Source organism: Hermetia illucens, chromosome 1, assembly GCF_905115235.1.
Source record: "Hermetia illucens chromosome 1, iHerIll2.2.curated.20191125, whole genome shotgun sequence".
Classification (NCBI taxonomy): domain Eukaryota; kingdom Metazoa; phylum Arthropoda; class Insecta; order Diptera; family Stratiomyidae; genus Hermetia; species Hermetia illucens.
The window spans coordinates 9,920,239-9,937,526 of NC_051849.1; the positions used below are offsets into that span (position 1 = coordinate 9,920,239).

At 40.7% G+C, this 17,288-nt stretch overlaps 1 protein-coding gene across 3 annotated transcripts in view; it reads left to right on the top strand.

Moving 5' to 3' along the window:
* LOC119648075 (ATP-citrate synthase) overlaps positions 1-17,288 on the top strand; it is a 66,332-nt gene that overhangs the window by 13,977 nt on the left and 35,067 nt on the right. For 2 of the 3 annotated variants that reach the window (XM_038049564.1, XM_038049578.1), the window contains exon 2: positions 1,667-1,833. In XM_038049564.1, coding sequence (XP_037905492.1) covers positions 1,678-1,833 — 156 coding nt within the window. In that variant the 5' untranslated portion in view covers positions 1,667-1,677. Of the gene's footprint in view, positions 1-940; positions 1,264-1,666; positions 1,834-17,288 lie in introns of those variants that run through there. The other variant, XM_038049571.1, reaches the window with a different exon arrangement.

The following is a 17,288-nucleotide window of genomic DNA, read 5'->3' on the forward strand; positions in this document are numbered from 1 at the left end:
ACCGCATTTCTTTGAGACAAAGGAGAGAATGTTGTCAAGTCCAACCGATTTTTTATTTCTGGAGGAGGCGACGGACGCCATGATTAACTCTGGACTGACAAAGTGGATGGGGTAGGTACTTTCATGCTGACTTGGGTCGGCGAGTTGGTTGAAGAAATTTTGGGTAGGTTGTGAGATATGGAAGGAAGGGAGGAAAAGAAGTTGGTTCATTTTTCCGCTTACCTCGTTGTCAAAACGTGATTGACGAAAGTGGAGGGTGTAGTGGTGTGCTTGAAGGAAGTGGTCTACGAGGCCGTTCACCTTTTCATCAGTATAAAAGTAGAACAAATGTCCTGCTTACATATAAATAAGGAGGCTGCAAACAGCATCTGGTTGTCGCTTACAGTCACATTACTCCCAGGACAGGTGAGGTAGCATCCAAAGAGTTGCCTTTGTCCTGGACGAAATCGCAATTAATTTTTTCCTGATGTGTTGTCGCTTGACACTGAACAAGAATGATCTCCTGTTTCAAATGTGATTTGTGGGAGGGCTGAACGCAAAGTGATGAGCATGGCATTTACTCGGTGAAATCATGCAAGAAAAGTTTAATCGGTTGTCATTGACACAATGTCATGTATCATGCAAGTTCAGAGTTGTGGTTTGAACTTGCGTTGCCCATAATTCACGACAAACATACATTGAAAATTATACAACGACTGACCTGATGAGATTTCTCTTATCACTAGATGCCTTACACATTTTTACTTTATTATCAGCACGTAAACGTTGAATATATTCAGAACTGTAATATATAATAGACTGGAAACCACGTTTCGAGTGTAGTAAAGTCAACGCATCGTTAGAAGCTAATAGCGCCTAGGACACTGGTGCATCTCACGCCACCGTGTTCTTATCGACTTATGTACATAGTGTGAATATAATATACAATTAAATAGAGTTTTCTTATAATCAAAATTAATAGCATTATATGTTATCATTCCATCATAGAATCCACTTGCATTAGAATTATTTAAGGCCGTTCTCCAGACATCGCGCCAAGTTTAGCTCAGTTCGACTTGGTGGTGATCGCACGCAGTCTTTTCACGATCTCCGAGCGATTCGCTAAGTACCTTCTTAACAGCTAATAGACAGTGGTGAAGTGTGTGAAGCTCGTATAGCGTGATCGCGTAACGTTTGTTGCTAACGTGCTTTATCTATGCAAAGCTATTCATCAGTTTATTTGTCGAGTTACTGAAAATTGAGTAAATTTACCATAAAGCTAAGGTGATTTTTAAAATATTTTTATTTTTTAACTCCACGCGCAAAGCAAATATATCGTGCAATTGCGATATTCATGCCACGATCCAACTGGCAATCGAAGTTGTAAAATGAAGACTTAAAGATAAAGCAAACGTGCATCCTCCAATATGTCCAGTGGTTATTCAACACTGCATTTCTGAAACAAACAATGAAATAATTTGAATTCAAGTTTGGTCTCAATCCGCCCAGTTAACCACTCGATTCACAACAAATAATATGCATAATGGACACTTTCACTAGCTTAAAATTTCACGAGTGAAAGTTGTAATTCGTTGATGTACAAATTATGATGGATTTAATCATAACGAATACGAATTTAAGTTACAAGTTGAATTTCTAATTTTCCTTTTTTGTTTTTCTATTTTAGCTTAAACAAAAATGTCGGCAAAAGCGATTCGTGAAGCAACCGGAAAGGATATATTGAACCGGCTCTTGGATAAAAGCTCAGGTGCAGCAACATGCAGATTCGCTTCTGTAAATGAAGATACAAAATGGGGTGATTTGTTGGCTGCAAACCCATGGCTAGAAACCACAGTAAGTGTTTCCCTTTATTATTTGTACTTTTCAAATAGAATTTTGTTGGATTTCGTGATCGTAAGTTGTTTAGTATGCAAACTAGGGCTCTCTTGCTGAATGGAAGATATCAAGTAAATAAATATACTTACAAAGTATAGCTGCTAATAATATGACCGCTAGCATTGAAGTTTTGAAGGTTGCATCACTAATCAGAGCTAGTATTTCTCCACGTATATTCGTGTTGCGTTTCTTCATATATTTAAATATGAACAGTTGAAGTAAATTACTTTGAACAATGCTAGTCTGGCTAGTATCTTATGGCTTCTTACAAAAACCTCAGAATTAAGAAATCATAAATGCATTTTTCACACTTCAGTGCGAAACAGATTCAAGCCTGGGCAAAATCTTCGAAGCTTTCATCATTTCCATAATATTAACTACGCCGATTGCTGAAGTTAAAGAAATATGTCGAAGAATTGATATAACGAAGCAGCTAACATGTCCAAGCCAAAAATATGTCCACTTCATTTCGTTTCTTCCTTCAAATTCCTCCTAAATGACCTTCAAGTTTTTGCAGCAGCAATCACAATGCAAAATCAGCAAAAATCAATTATCAGTTGTGCGCCTCATCCAATTTCAAAACAACCCACACAAATGTATGTGTACCACATTTCCAGCTCTTGGAGTTATGTCACTCCTTACAGTCATGATGCACTAGTAGAGATTCATCTTAAAGATTTCTCCTTGCAAAAGGAACGTGACTCCTCTTGTTATTAAGAGCACGCTTCCTTTGCTTCCTACTTTCACCACTCATCTCAAGTAGAGGCCAACATGTCAAGAGGGTCTTCCTGTCTGTACTTTACCACTTCGTGTAATACAACACGTATTTCTCTTGGCATACAAAAATTCTACAACTTCCTTATCGCATCATGCAATATTCTCATGGTTGAATCGTTCAAACCGAATATATTTATAGGTCAAGGACAGTAAATTTTGAATATGATAATTTAAAGTTTTGTGAAACACAAAAACCCACAAAGTCCAAGCGTTCACCCGTGGATGACAGGGGGGTCTATGCAACAACCGAATTCGGCTTGATAATCCATCTGACCTACCCTACCCAAAGTTGAAATCTAAAATCTCATTTGCATGACCACGCTTCGTGATTAATTGCCAAATTGTTAGGTTTATTATATATGGTCTGGAATAACGCCGGCGATTTCATGCAGCATTTAATTGCGGACTCATGCAAAGTGACCATCCAATTACATAACACTAAATAGAGTATTTATATTGGCGAAATTTACTTATCAAGGCTGCTTGGGAATCGAAAAAAAGTTGGTGTTTTTTTTTCATTGTCAATGACGGACACTGACCACTGTATATCACGTTTTGGCTATGCGTTGTGAGTTCGTTCACACCGTGATTGATTGTGCGAGAACTAAATAAGCAAAGAGAACGCGAAGTTCTAATATGGACTTGATTCGAATTAGTTGCTACCGTGAAGTTGCCTAGTTTCGGGTCTAGACTGGGATCTGTCGCAGTATTTTTTAAATCGGTGATGTGATATTAAATGATATCAACATGATATTAAATGATATCAACAGAGGAAGAGAAACAACTTGTGAATGAGTTTAATTCAAGTTCATAGGGGATCATAGTTGCTGTTATTAGACTGAGACGCGGGATATGTTTAGAGGTTTGATTAGCCTAACTTATCCATTGATGTAATGTTATGTATTCAACATTACATCACTACTTCCTTTCGTTCTCCTTTTTAATGTTTGTTTCAATAGCAAGTAGTGAAGTGCGACAACCAGAAAACTTTTCAGTTTTAAAAATATTAGGCGATGACGGCTTTACAGTTTCTTACCAGGGCAAAGATAAATCATCAGACGCTGCCTCACCTCTGCACTGGGAGCAGCTTGACCGAAGCGGCTTGTAGATGTTAAGTGATCCTTTATATAATTCGCAGAACACAACATGACTTCGAATTATATTGAGCACAAATCCGCCTATGCTATTGACCAAAGCTTAGCCAGAGTTGAAGCCGTGGACCAAAAAGACGGAGTAAGTTGCTCGTCATTTGGTCCGGTCCGGCATCAAGTTAATGCGGACTTAGGATCCGCAATTCTAAAAAAATATTTTGAGTTTTGCTGATAACAAACAAGTAATAAATATCCTTGAGGTTTTCGAAAATTAAGATCATATTTGCTATCCATATTCACTATCCATCCTCCTTGTATGATGTGTAGAATATCAAAAGCAGCGTGACGGGAACAATGCGTCTCACTTTAATTTTTAAAATCTTCGGTCAAAACCTCATGCATACGTAAATTTTCTTTGGCTTTGTGCAACCGTTGTGTGCGTGAGTATAGTATATCAGTTTTATCTCACAAGACTATTCGCGCAACTGTTGCGTGCGGCAAAATTTAAGAAAAAATCTGAATAATTAATTCATGTATATTTTTAACTAATCTGATAATTCCATTTAATTATAAAATTTTTTTGCAAGCAAAATTTACATTTACATTGAAAAATGTGTAATGTATGGAAGATTTTATGTATATTTCATATTCCATTGTTAATAACAATAAGGATTCATAAATCTTTCTGATATTGTTCCCTATGTTGTAAATCTGTTTTATAATTATTTAAAAAAAAAGTATCAAACTGTAAATGTGGCCCATGCCCCCCATCTAAGAACGGACTACCCTCTATGATGCTTAACCTGAATAACAACTATTGTTAGTGAATTGTAATATTACCTTATTAGTGTGCGTAATTAATAATTGTGATATTGCTTAATTAATAATTAGCTAGAGTGGGGCTCTAGAGTGATTGTTTAATAAGTTGCAGCTACAGTGGGCAACAATAAGATAGCACCCCTGAAAATTTCTCATAATTTCCTAAACTACTGAATGCAGGGCAGCAAAATGTTCTACAAACTGGGCAGATAGACTAAAATACACGTTTCTATCTGAAAATAATTATGTTTTTCCCAACAATTGAGCTTTTAGGCTGAATTTTATGCTACAAAAAGATAGCACACCCAGAGAAAATAATGAATAAAAAGTCAAATATAAGATTATTTTGTCTTTATTTCTACACTAATTCTTAGTTGAATCTCCTTTATTTGCAACAACAGCGCAACCTCTAATTATGGCTGTTTTCAGCTCCTCCACTGTTGCATATTGTTTTCCTCCGGTGTAAACCCCAACAATTTTCTATTATGTTGAGATCAGGCCGGCCAATGGAGAAGCTCGATTTCTTTCTCCTGGAAGAAAGATTTTACCTTTCTGGTGGTGTGTACAGATGCATTGTTCTATTGAAAAATCGGCGGAGCGTCTGCGATGGACACCAGATCGCTAGATATTTGTTCCTTCAATAGCGGCACGTGCTTTTCAGAGTTCATTTTCCCGCGAATGAACACTAATTCGGCCGGACCATTAAATCAGATAGGACCCCAGATCAATATGGAGCCTCCACCATGCTGGCACTTACTCAAAATTATTTCCTCTTTTCGGATGTCAAAACAAAACCTTATTAAAATCGATTCAATGTCTGTCTGTCTGTCTGCCACACGCATTTTTCTCCAAAACAGCTAAACCGATCCGAACGAAATTTGGTGGACAGATGGGAACTATGAAATCCCACGCATACAGCGAGTGGCATAAATTTAGGTGGAGTTTAAAGGGGGGCTCCCCATACATGCAAAGGGGGGATTCAAAAATTTTTTTCACCAGATATAGTTGTGTAGGGTATCAAATGAAAGGTCTCGATTTGTACTTTCCGAAACTGACATTAGTTTTGGCATAAATTGCAAAGTGCGTGAGTAAGGAGTCAAAATGTACGCATTTGAAGTGAGACAGGACTCATTTTCGGAAACTACCCAACCTAAAAATCCGAAAAAAAATCAGGGTGGTGCGCCTAGATGAAATCTAGGCCTCAAAATATGTCCCATTCCGGTATCTGCTCAAATAAACTTACTAATAGTATATTACTACTTTTTAGAAATTTACTGAAAAACCCCCCTTAAATTCATCTTAGGACTTCCGAATTTTGTACCAGCATAGGGGACAATATTTCGAATATAAATTTCATGGAAATCAGGCAATTAACGCCAAAGTTATAGCAGTTCAAACTTAGTAATTTCGAGCGAGTTTACTGCTTCCAAAGCCATGCAAATCAGATGCTGACGTCATAATTACCCGGAATAATTGACATTCGCGTGGAATATTAAAGTCACATTTATGAAGAATCTATTTATCTACAGCCCTTTTAAGGTTTTGTGTAAAACATTTATGTGAAATCTAATCTTCGAGAGATGTCCCATTCCGATATCTGCTCAAAAAATTTACTAATAGTATATTATCAACTTTTAGAAATAGACTAAAAAACTCCCCTTAAGTTCATCCTAAGTGTACTAAATTTTGCACCGACATAGAGGACAGCCTCGTGCATACACATGCCAGGCTTCATGAAAATCCAACTATTAGTGGGAAAGTTATAGCAGTTCAAACTTATCAATTTCGTGCTAATTAACAGCATCCTAAGCCATACACATAAGATGCTGACGTCATAATTAACGAGAATAATTGAAATTCGAGTGAAATATTAAAATTCCATTCAAGAAGAATCTAATTCTCCCTAGCCCTTTTTAAGGTTTTGTGTGAAACAACACCTTATTAGAATCGATTCGATGTCTGTCTGTCTTTTTTTTTTTTTTAATGGATGGAGGTGGAAATCTTAGAAAGACACTGCCGCGCCAGGTTGCAGCAGCGTGTGGGATTCTCACCCACTAAAACCACCTCCACTTTCTCCTTTTTCCTTCCCTGCGGGACCGCCGCAAAGCATTACTTCGCGGGGTGGACTGCGCTTTACGCGACCAGTCCTTCCGTTCTTCGCGTCCTCCTTGCGCGCTCCGCTCTTGCCAGTTCCTCTTGCATTCGTTTGATGGCGGTGTTCACCGCACACCAGTTTCCCTCCGATTCCAACATTTCCCCGACGATGTTCTGCGGGCTTAGAGTGGTTTTCAGGGAGTCTTCCAGACTCCTCCTTTCTGAGAGAAATCGTGGACAGTGGAACATAACATGCTCCGGGTCCTCAGGTGTGCAACCACATTCAGGACACAAGGGAGAATCATCCAGCCTGAATTGGTGCAGGTACTTCCTGTAACCGCCATGTCCTGACAGGAATTGCGTCAGATGGTAGTTAATCTCACCGTGTCGTCGCTGGATCCACTCTTCAATACGGGGAATCAAAGTGTGGGTCCAGCGACCCCTCTGCGAGTTATCCCACCGTTTCTGCCACTTCTCCAGCGACTCCCGCCTTGCCGCCTTTCGGCATTCTGCATCCTTTTCAAGAGGATTCATCCTCCTTGTCTCGTACAGGCAGCGTGTCTCACTTGCCAGAATGTCTATCGGGATCATTCCCGCAATAACACACGGTGCCTCGCCTGATATTGTTCTGAAGGCGCTGCACACCCTTAGCGCCACTAAGCGGTAAGTCATATTCACTCTGCTAGGATTACTCTCACACGCTAATGCTTCCTCCCAAACTGGTGCTGCGTATAATAGTGTGGAGCGAACCACTCCGGCTACAAGTAATCTGCGACTGTACCTTGGACCTCCAATGTTAGGCATCATCCGCGCTAATGATACGCTGGTATTTGCCGCTTTCTCACAGGCATAGTCCAGATGTCCCTTGAAATTGATTTTAGCGTCAATCATCACCCCTAGGTATTTGATAACCGGCTTCGAAGTGGTGACGTGACCACCAACGCGAATATTAATCGTATTCCTCTTCCTACGATTGGTAATCAAGACCGCCTCCGTCTTTTGTTCCGCAAGGTCAAGCTGAACCATCTCCAGCCACGCTTTTATGGCGCTAATGGTTTCGTTAGCGTACATTTCCACGTCTTCAGGTTCTTTCGCGACGACAACCACAGCTAGATCATCTGCGAAACCGATTATCGTGGCCTCCTTTGGCACGGGAAGGACAAGGACCCCATTGTACATGACGTTCCACAGGAGAGGACCCAACACTGAGCCCTGTCTGTCTGTCTGTCTGTCACAGCCAATTTATTCAGAAACGGCTGGACCAATTGTCACGAAAATTGGTAGGACGGAGGAAAGGTCTCAATTAGTACTTTTCGAAACTGGTTCAATATTTGATATTGGGTGAAACATAGGGGAGTGAGGGCTCAAAATATGACCATCAAAAAGTGTAACAGGTCTCGTTCTCAGAACCTATCCAATCGAAAAATCTGAAAAAAATCGCAATAGTGCATCTCTACGAAATCTAGGCCTCAAAATATGTCCGGTTCCGATACCTGCACAAATAAAGTTAATAATAGTATATTTCCACATTTTGGAAATTTACCCGGCACCCCCCTTGTGTTCATCCCAGAAGTACAAAATTTGGCACGGGTATAATGAAGAACATAATGCACAATTTGGTGAAGTTTGACGAAAATTAAACTATTATTAACAAAGTTATAGGGGGTGAAACTTGACATTTTTTTGTGAATTTCGTGCACTCTACAACCTTCATGACGTCATCATCACATATCAATTCGTCAATACTACAACGAAGTAAGTTCCCATGAATTGGGTGGAAAAGAATTATTTTATTTTAGTTTTTTAGACATTTGTATATGAATATCAATTATTCCAACGGGACATGTGTGTATGTAGGTATATAGTATATGCGTGCTAATGGACTTTGCGGGTAGTGCCTAATTCAGATAGATATAAGAAGTAAATCCGAAATATGGGTACGATCAATCTATATACGTGCCTATATGTGTACAGTATTCGAAAATAGGCAGTTTGTTTGTTTAGGGTGAACGTAACATCTACGGCTGTAATATGTACGTATGTCTCGTAGTTTTGTAGCTGTATACGGATAGAAAAATGTGCGTTGAAATTTCTTAGATAAGATGAACACAAAACCTTTATACCCGAAGCGCAAGCTTCCGGTATTCCGACAAGTTTATATTTGATATTGGTTAAATTGTTTTCATTCGCTAATAATATTAAACTCAGAGCGTGAAGCGTATGAGGTTGACCATTATCAACACAGGGCTTTCCATCAAATGATTTATTTAAATCGCTTTCTACAAAATAGAGGGCAATGGAATTTTTAGCTATATTACACGGAGCTGTCGTGCACTCGTCGCTCCTCACATCTTTTTCTTTTTCTTCAGCCTTCAGTTCACAAGGGGGGTCGCCTCGTGATGATCGGTTTCGTCATTTTATTTTATCAAATACCTCATCAGGATGTAATCGCGAGATCTTTAAATCCCCATCCAGCGTATCAAGCCACCGTTGTTTTGGCCGGTTTTTTGGTTGCTTACCATTGCTTTCAATGTTCTGATCAATGCTGGTTGTTGAATTCTCGTTAGCGTGAATTACGTGACCACACCATCGAAAACGCCTCTCTTGCAGTTTTCCCACGATCGATGCAAACCCATATCGATCGCGGATATTCTCATTTCAGATGTAATCAAAACGTGTCACGCCACCAGTGCAATGCAACATCTTCGTCCCCATTATCGCAAGACGCCGTTCATTGTCCTTTACAGTCGGCCAACACTCAGAACTATAGAGAGTGGCAGACGGATGACATTGCTGTAAATTTTAGATTTGGGACGTGCGCTGATACGTCGATCACAAAGAACACCAGTTCATCCAGGTTGCATTAATGCGTGAAACAATTTCATTACGCAGTTCTCCATTGGTTGATAGCGTTGACTCGAGATATTTAAATCGAAGAGTTCTGGCAATGGCAGTAACCTCCCCAGAACTGAACGATTTCAATATCTCGGGTCAATGCTATAAACCAATGGAGAACTACGTTATGCTCCTCACATAGGGAAACACAAAACCTTTTATACCTGAAGCGTCAAGCTTCCGGTTTCCCGACTTGTCTGACGTTGTTCGAAATGCGCTGCAACTGTCAAAGCGCTCCTCATACGCCTTCGTTCAAATTGTGGGAAAGATGGAAGTTAGGGCAGCTATGAATTTTCCCGTTCGCATGCTTCTTGAAAATTAACCGATTATCTAGCATAACATCGAGAAATTTTATGAACCATTCGCACTGTATCACATACTTTCGCCTGACTTTTGGCTAGTACAGAATCAGTCTTGGGTTCCACGAAGGTTAACCCATTTGATACTAGCCATGACTTGATTAGCCTGACCGATGTCTTATATGTACAAATTATATTCTGAAGATGTTTTTCTACTGCCACAATTGCGATGGCTTCAGTATAGCCAATAAAACTAGCTGGACCCAATATCAATCCGTCAGATATTTCGCTGGTTACCAAGAATTCAATTGGACCTACGTTGGTGTCAGAGGAACGAGCACATCCACCTGATTTAGGGATCTTATAATAAGTTAACAATATCTCTTTTTAGCTTAGACACTACCGCTCTACAGATTCCTCATTACGATGTAAGCCTCTTCGCACAGTTTCTTAAGCGAATTTCGTATGCTGTCATGATATGGCATTCGTGACTCTCTGAGAAGCTTTGCATTTTGTCCTTCTCTGTGCAATTCATCCATTATTCTTACTTGCAGGCACTCGACATGTAGTTGCCTAGTTTCGTCATTACACCGTGATTTCAGTAGTCTGTGAGCATTATTTTTGCGCCTTGAGAGCGCCGATGAGAATCCTCTCGCCCAATGTGGGCTTTAAAATTCACTATTTTTGTATTGTTAGAAGGCAGTGTTTCATAAACTCGTTCCAGGGTATTCTAGAACTCATCCTTGAACGCGTCGTCTTTTTCTTTCGTTGATGCGTGGCAGCTCACTAGCCACACGTTTAAGAATGTTGTTTTAATACGAATCGCACACAGTTGTTCATTCATTGCTTTAAAGCCAATGATTCGTTCTTTGAATTTGTTGTCAACGATAATTGCCATTCCAAATTCTCTGTTTTCCAATTCTTTTCCGCTTGCGAACGTATGTTGTCAATTTTGTATTCGAGCCATGTCTTTCCTTGGATCGCTAGGATGTTAATATTGTTTCCTGAACCTTCTTTGAGAAGTTCTCGCAGAGCTTCAATTCTGCTTAGGGTGTGTACGGTCCAAGTTCCAAAGGAGCAAACCATATTCCGTAGCTGAAGAATGCGTCCGATCCGAGGCTGTTGTCCTGGTTGCGCGCAAAAGGGTATTGCCAGGAGGGGTTGCCGGCCCCTCGCTGATAGGTGAGAATATAGCGGCTCACACTCGCTACGACCGTTGTTGACGTTATCCAGCTTCATTCAAGACTGTATCGGTACACTATAGGAGGCAATGTAGTCACCAATGCGCTTACGTATGATTATCATCCTGATTTGACTCAGGTTCTCATTCACAGCTGAGTCGACTGGTATCCGATGTCCATACAAATTTCTTTGCTCTAACCACTGAGCTATCCGATATTCTTGACGATACCAATCAAATAGATGATCAGTTTGCCAGGGGTTTATCGGTCAGTGATTCGGAGCATCATAGTGCGCCATCGTTCGCGGTTCGCTGAAATGCGCTTCATGACTTCCCGAGATGCTCGTACTCTACCTCTACTGTTCTGCGCCAAGTGCTCTTGGAGCGACTGACTCGTCGGCCTCCTCGCGAGAGTGGATTCGATTGCATTGGGCTAATTGAGGAAAAACTTATTTTCTCATCTGCTTTGGATGAAACCGTCAATCATTCTTTTGAAAATTTGGATATTTAGCTCAAAAAGAAAGGTCCACAAATGTGGAAGAAAGTTTCTTTCCAATTGGTCCGGTCGGACGTTAACTGGAAGCGGACTTAGAACTCCCTCAATCATCAAACAAAATAATTTGTGATTATTGTTTATGCCAAACTATGAGTCGGCCAATTAATGTGAAAAGTTCAAACTGCAGAAAAGCGATACTGAAAACTGATGACTTGTTTGATGGGTTTTCACACGGTATGATTGGTCTAATGACATGGTTGATAATCAAGTTGGTGGTAATAATGAACCTCACCCATAACTTATTTCCATTCCATTATTTTTTTTAGAAGAAAGGCTGAATTAGCGAAAACGGAACGGTTATATCGAAAAGGGTGTTATTTTAATTAGACGTTGTGCAATGTTAAATGACGCAAATTATTGAGTGAAAGGTGTTGTTTATTGTTTAAAGTTAATGTTGCATTGCAAATGCGGATGGTGTTACTGATATGACGGCGAAATCCCTTTCGAAATGGTTATCAAACGTCCATACAGATTGTACTGTGGTGATAACATCATGTTGAAAGTTCCTCTGAAACTATGCAGCTTCACAACAGTTTCTTATGTTTGACGTCAATCACAAGCTCTACCAATAATCTGAACAGTATTTCCATGAAAATTAGGAACATTGTAAATGAAAAAAAACTATATTTTCATAATTCCCGTACATATGTCCGCTCCCTCATCAAAATATTGCTCGGTAGTAATCGCCCATTCAGATAGTGCCACTATCATTTTGAGGTCAAACTTGATAAAAAAAATTCTAAACAATACTTCATTTTACGTATATATGACACGCTCGCTATATGTAGGTGCTGAAAAGGGTGTTTCTAATCAAGTACATGATCAACACTTTCAAATTCCGGAATTTTCTTATGTGTAAACCAAGTGTGTATATATATATAGTAAACGTTTGTTTTTCTGATTTTAGCATAACGCGTCATCTTGTGCTAACAGAAATGTGACGATGGGAATATGAAGTGTTTGCATTTGATTCGTTAGAAGCTTCAAAAATCGGATGATCTGATGATAAAATGTTTTCATCCATTTTCAAAGCAATACAATCATTTTCTGGTGAAATTCATTAATTTCGATAAAGTTATCGCTCTCTGCTGAAGCGCATTTCCACTATTGATTCATCAAATAAACGCTTTTAATTAAAAGTAATAAAGACCGGTATTGGGCGAAGATTCTCACGAACTGGTAGATAAGCGGGGTTGCTCACGAAAACCATTATCAAATATACTCTCCAGGTGGGCTTCACTGCGATCGTGCTTTTTACTTTCACATGCCTTATCAATCTTATCACCATTCCTGTGATCTGGTCATGTAAAATGTGCGCTTTATAATGAATAAAATTGTTTGTTTCCATGAAGCAGAAATATGCAATGAGAAAAGATACAAAAGCGGACTACTTTTCCATGTGTACTCTAGATAATTGTTATTAATTTGTGGGTAACAACAATAGACTGCACGCGAGGGAGCTTTTGCGATTGTCAGATAGTGGAGAATTTCGAATTTCGTTGAAAAGATTGACAAACAATAATGCACACCTGATGTAGATATTACAAATGCACAACCTTATCTTTACGTCAATATTAACAACTGACCTAGTTGTTAGGACTGTCTTGAAAATAAATTATCGAATAAGATTAAATTTTCACAATATCACCTTCATTGTTATTTCTATTTCAAAATTACTGAAGACATTTTCGTCACATTGCTATATCCATAAGTAAATTATGACCTGAATTCAACAATTGGCACTACAGAAGTCTAGCTGTAATAATTCAACGTCATGCTGGTCCCAAGCCCAGGTAAAAGAGGAGGGTTTGAGGCAACGTACTCTGTACTATCCTCAGTAAAACAAAAATAAAATGCTGAGACCAGGGAAAGAGATAAATAGAGTATAGTTGGAGGTGTTCTCCTATGCTAAATCCTACCTGATCTCTCTTGGTAACAGGCCCCGTGACAGGTCGACCAAGAAAATGCATAGAATGTCGTTACAAACATGATGATCGGATTAAGTCACAGGCCTCGGAGAAATGCTAGGGCGTCCACCTCAGTCGACGCGGCAGGACGGGCCCCGGTCCTGTCGAGAAATGGGCAAGGGTTCTTGACGCATGGACGGCGTCAGGACGTAAGCAAGTTAGTGCGCATACAACGAACAAAACAAATACGTGTCTGCACGCTAAATGTTGGTACCCTAACTGGAAAGACGGAGGAACTCGCAAGAGCCCTTCGGAAAAGGTGCATTGACATCTGCGCTCTGCAAGAAACCCGATGGTCTGGTTCCAAAAGCTGCGACATTGAACGCGAACGCGGTAAAAATGGTTACAAACTTCTCTATTTTGGTAACCCACACACTCAATATGGTGTTGGCATTGCCATCTCAGAGGGTTTCCGAGATGCCATTAAAGAAGTTGAACGATTTGATGATCGGTTGATGAAGCTCACCATTATATCAACTGATCGCACTATTCACTTCTTCACCGCGTATGCACCACAGACACGTCGACCTGATGTCGAGAAAGATGCCTTCTGGCAACTTCTCGATGAAAAGACTTGTCACGTGCCTGCTGACGATTACATAATCATTGCCGGCGACCTTAATGGTCATGTGGGTGAAAAGGCAGACGGTAACAGGTGCCATGGGGGAAAGGGGTTCGGAGCGCGCAATGAAGGTGGCGAGCGTATAATCGATTTTGCGGACACCCATGACCTTGTACTTATGAATACATGGTTCATCAAACGATTGTCTCATCTTCCCACATTTTATAGTGGGAACAATAAAACGCAAATCGACTATATTCTCATAAGACGCCAATATTTTACAACTGTCACTGATTGCAAAGTCATTCCCTATGAGACCATCGCACCTCAACATCGGCCGTTGATTGCTGTCCTGCGAATTAAGCCACCGATAAAACAGCGTGAGGAACGCACTGGCCCGCCGCGCATTAAATGGTGGCGATTTGGTGAGAAGAAAGAAGAAACGGTCTCACTCATACGATTGCCAACCATTACGAATGTGGAAGAATCATGGAACCAAATGAAAGACACGATCCACAAAGCGGCCTCTGCAACCCTCGGGGTCACCAAGCCGGGTAAGCGGTACATCAACCGAGATACTTGGCTTTGGAATGATGATGTTGAAATGAAGGTCCGTGAAAAGAAACGCCTCTACCACAAATTTCTCGACGATAAAACGCCTGCTAATTGGCAAATTTATAAGAATGCCAACCGGGAAGCAAAGAAAGCGGTCGCTGTCACCCGAGCGAACCATTTCAAAAATCTTGACGATAAACTGGACACTCGGGATGGCGAGAGAGATCTGTATCGACTTGCTAAAAGCCGTGATGAATGCCCACAGGATATTGAACACTTCTGTTGTGTTAATGACAAGAACGGTACTTTGCTTACCAACCGTCGAGCCGCAACGGATAGATGGTGAGAATACTTCGAACAGATTTCAACTGAAGAATTTGCTCATCCTCCACTTCCACAATGATTGCCGATTGCACAACTGAAGTCGAGGAGGCAATAAAACAAATGAAATCGGGGAAAGCAACAGGACCTGATGACATCGCATCTGAGCTCTGGAAAGCGACGAGCTGGGACCCAACACTGTGGCTCAGTGAATTCTTTAACCGGGTTATTCAGGAAAGAAAAACACAATATAACTGGCAAGAAAGTACCACTGTTCCAATATGGAAAAAGAAAGGTAGCCCAGCAGAATGTTCAAATTACCGTCCGATCCGGTTACTTTCCTATACCATGAAGATTTTTGAACGTATTCTTGACAACCGTATTCGCGAAATCGTTGAAATAACCGTGAATCAAGCCGGATTTGTCAAGAACTGCGGAACTACTGACGCAATACACGCTGCGCGGTTACTCATGGAGAAACACCGTGAGAAGCATCGCCCTCTTTACATTGCCTTTCTGGATCTAGAGAAAGCGTTTGACCGTGTACCACACGAACTCATCTGGTATGCTTTACGACAACACTTCGTACCAGAAGAACTCGTGCGCTGGGTTCAATTGCTCTACCACGATCCGAAAAGTAAAGTCCAAAGTATGGCGGGTGTATCAAAACCGCTTCGTGTCTCTGTTGGAGTTCATCAAGGAAGTGCCCTCTCACCACTCCTCTTTGTCCTTGTTATGGACACCGTCACACGGTATATCCAACGTCCAGCGCCCTACACACTGCTTTATGCAGATGATGTTTTCCTAGCATCTGATAGCAGAAATGATCTCGAGCAACTTGTTCAAAAATGGAATGATCGCCTCATGCAACACGGTCTCAGATTGAATTTAAACAAAACTGAATTTTTAACGACCGATCCCCATGAAACAGGCACAATCACTGTCAGCGGCAGTGATCTGCCCAGAACTGAGCGATTTAAATACCTCGGGTCAACGCTATCAGCCAATGGAGAGCGTTATGCGTTATGAAATTGCTTCACGCATTAACGCAACCTGGATGAAGTGGCGTTCCACAACTGGTGTCCTTTGTGATCGGCGTATCAACGAACGCCTCAAATCTAAAATTTACCGCAATGTCGTCCGTCCAATCGCTCTCTATGGTTCTGAGTGTTGGCCGACTATAAAAGACAATGAACGGCGTCTTGCGGTAATGGAGACGAAGATGCTACGTTGGACTAGTGGCGTCACACGTTTAGATCACATCCGAAATGAGAATATCCGCGATCGTTATGGGGTTGCACCGATCGTGGAAAAGTTGCGAGACAGGCGTCTTCGATGGTATGGTCACGCAATTCGTGCAAACGAGAATTCACTTGCCGAGATTGGTCTGAACATCGAAGTCGATGGTAAACGACCAAAAGGCAGACTTAAGCAACGGTGGCTTGATACGCTGGATGGGGATTTGAAAGCCTCGAGATTGCACCCAGATCAGGCATTCGATAGAGCCAAATGGCGAAGCCGATCACGACGAGCCGACCCCGCTTGTGAACGGGACAAAGGCTGAAGAAAAAGAAGAAGATGTCAGGTCAAGAGGATATCCTAATTGCCGTTAAGTCATATCATTTGTTACCTGTCACTTTAGCGCCCATCCTTATATATATGGTTACAATGAAATGGTCTGCCAACCATACCTACTCGCCATTGCCGTCGTTTCCTGGTCTCATCACTTTCCGAGAAACTTGTATTCTTCCTTAAGTATTCCGCACCATGTAGTGATCATAAAACCCAATCGTGGGCTATCCTAGGATAGTGGATTCGATTGCATGGTGTAATCCGCCATGGAGTTGTAATCCTTTCTCAATGTGTGACTTATTCTCTCCCACTGCCGCCTGTACGTCAGCTAATAATTTGCATATAAAATATTTTGGTTGTCGTTTTGACAGTCGCAGGGAGCAATAAATCCTTCATTGCGTTACCTTCATCTAAAAAACTTGTTGGCACTGATGAAGGGAACAAGTGGTTCCCGAAATATCGCTATTTGCAAGAGTAAATATCCACACCAACGAAAAAGAAACAACAAGTTTTTATTATTTTAATTAATTAATCGTTGGAAACACCGCATAATTTCACTCCGAAGTAATAGCAGTCTTTTTCGGACTCTGCGTTCATCTGTTCTGAATATTTTTTTTGTTCAAGAAACTTGGGCCTGCTTGCCCAACGGGTAAAAGTGTTTTCACGTGAACTGGCATAAACCAATCAAAAATTGAATCCTACAACCGGAATTCTCTTTAACGTTC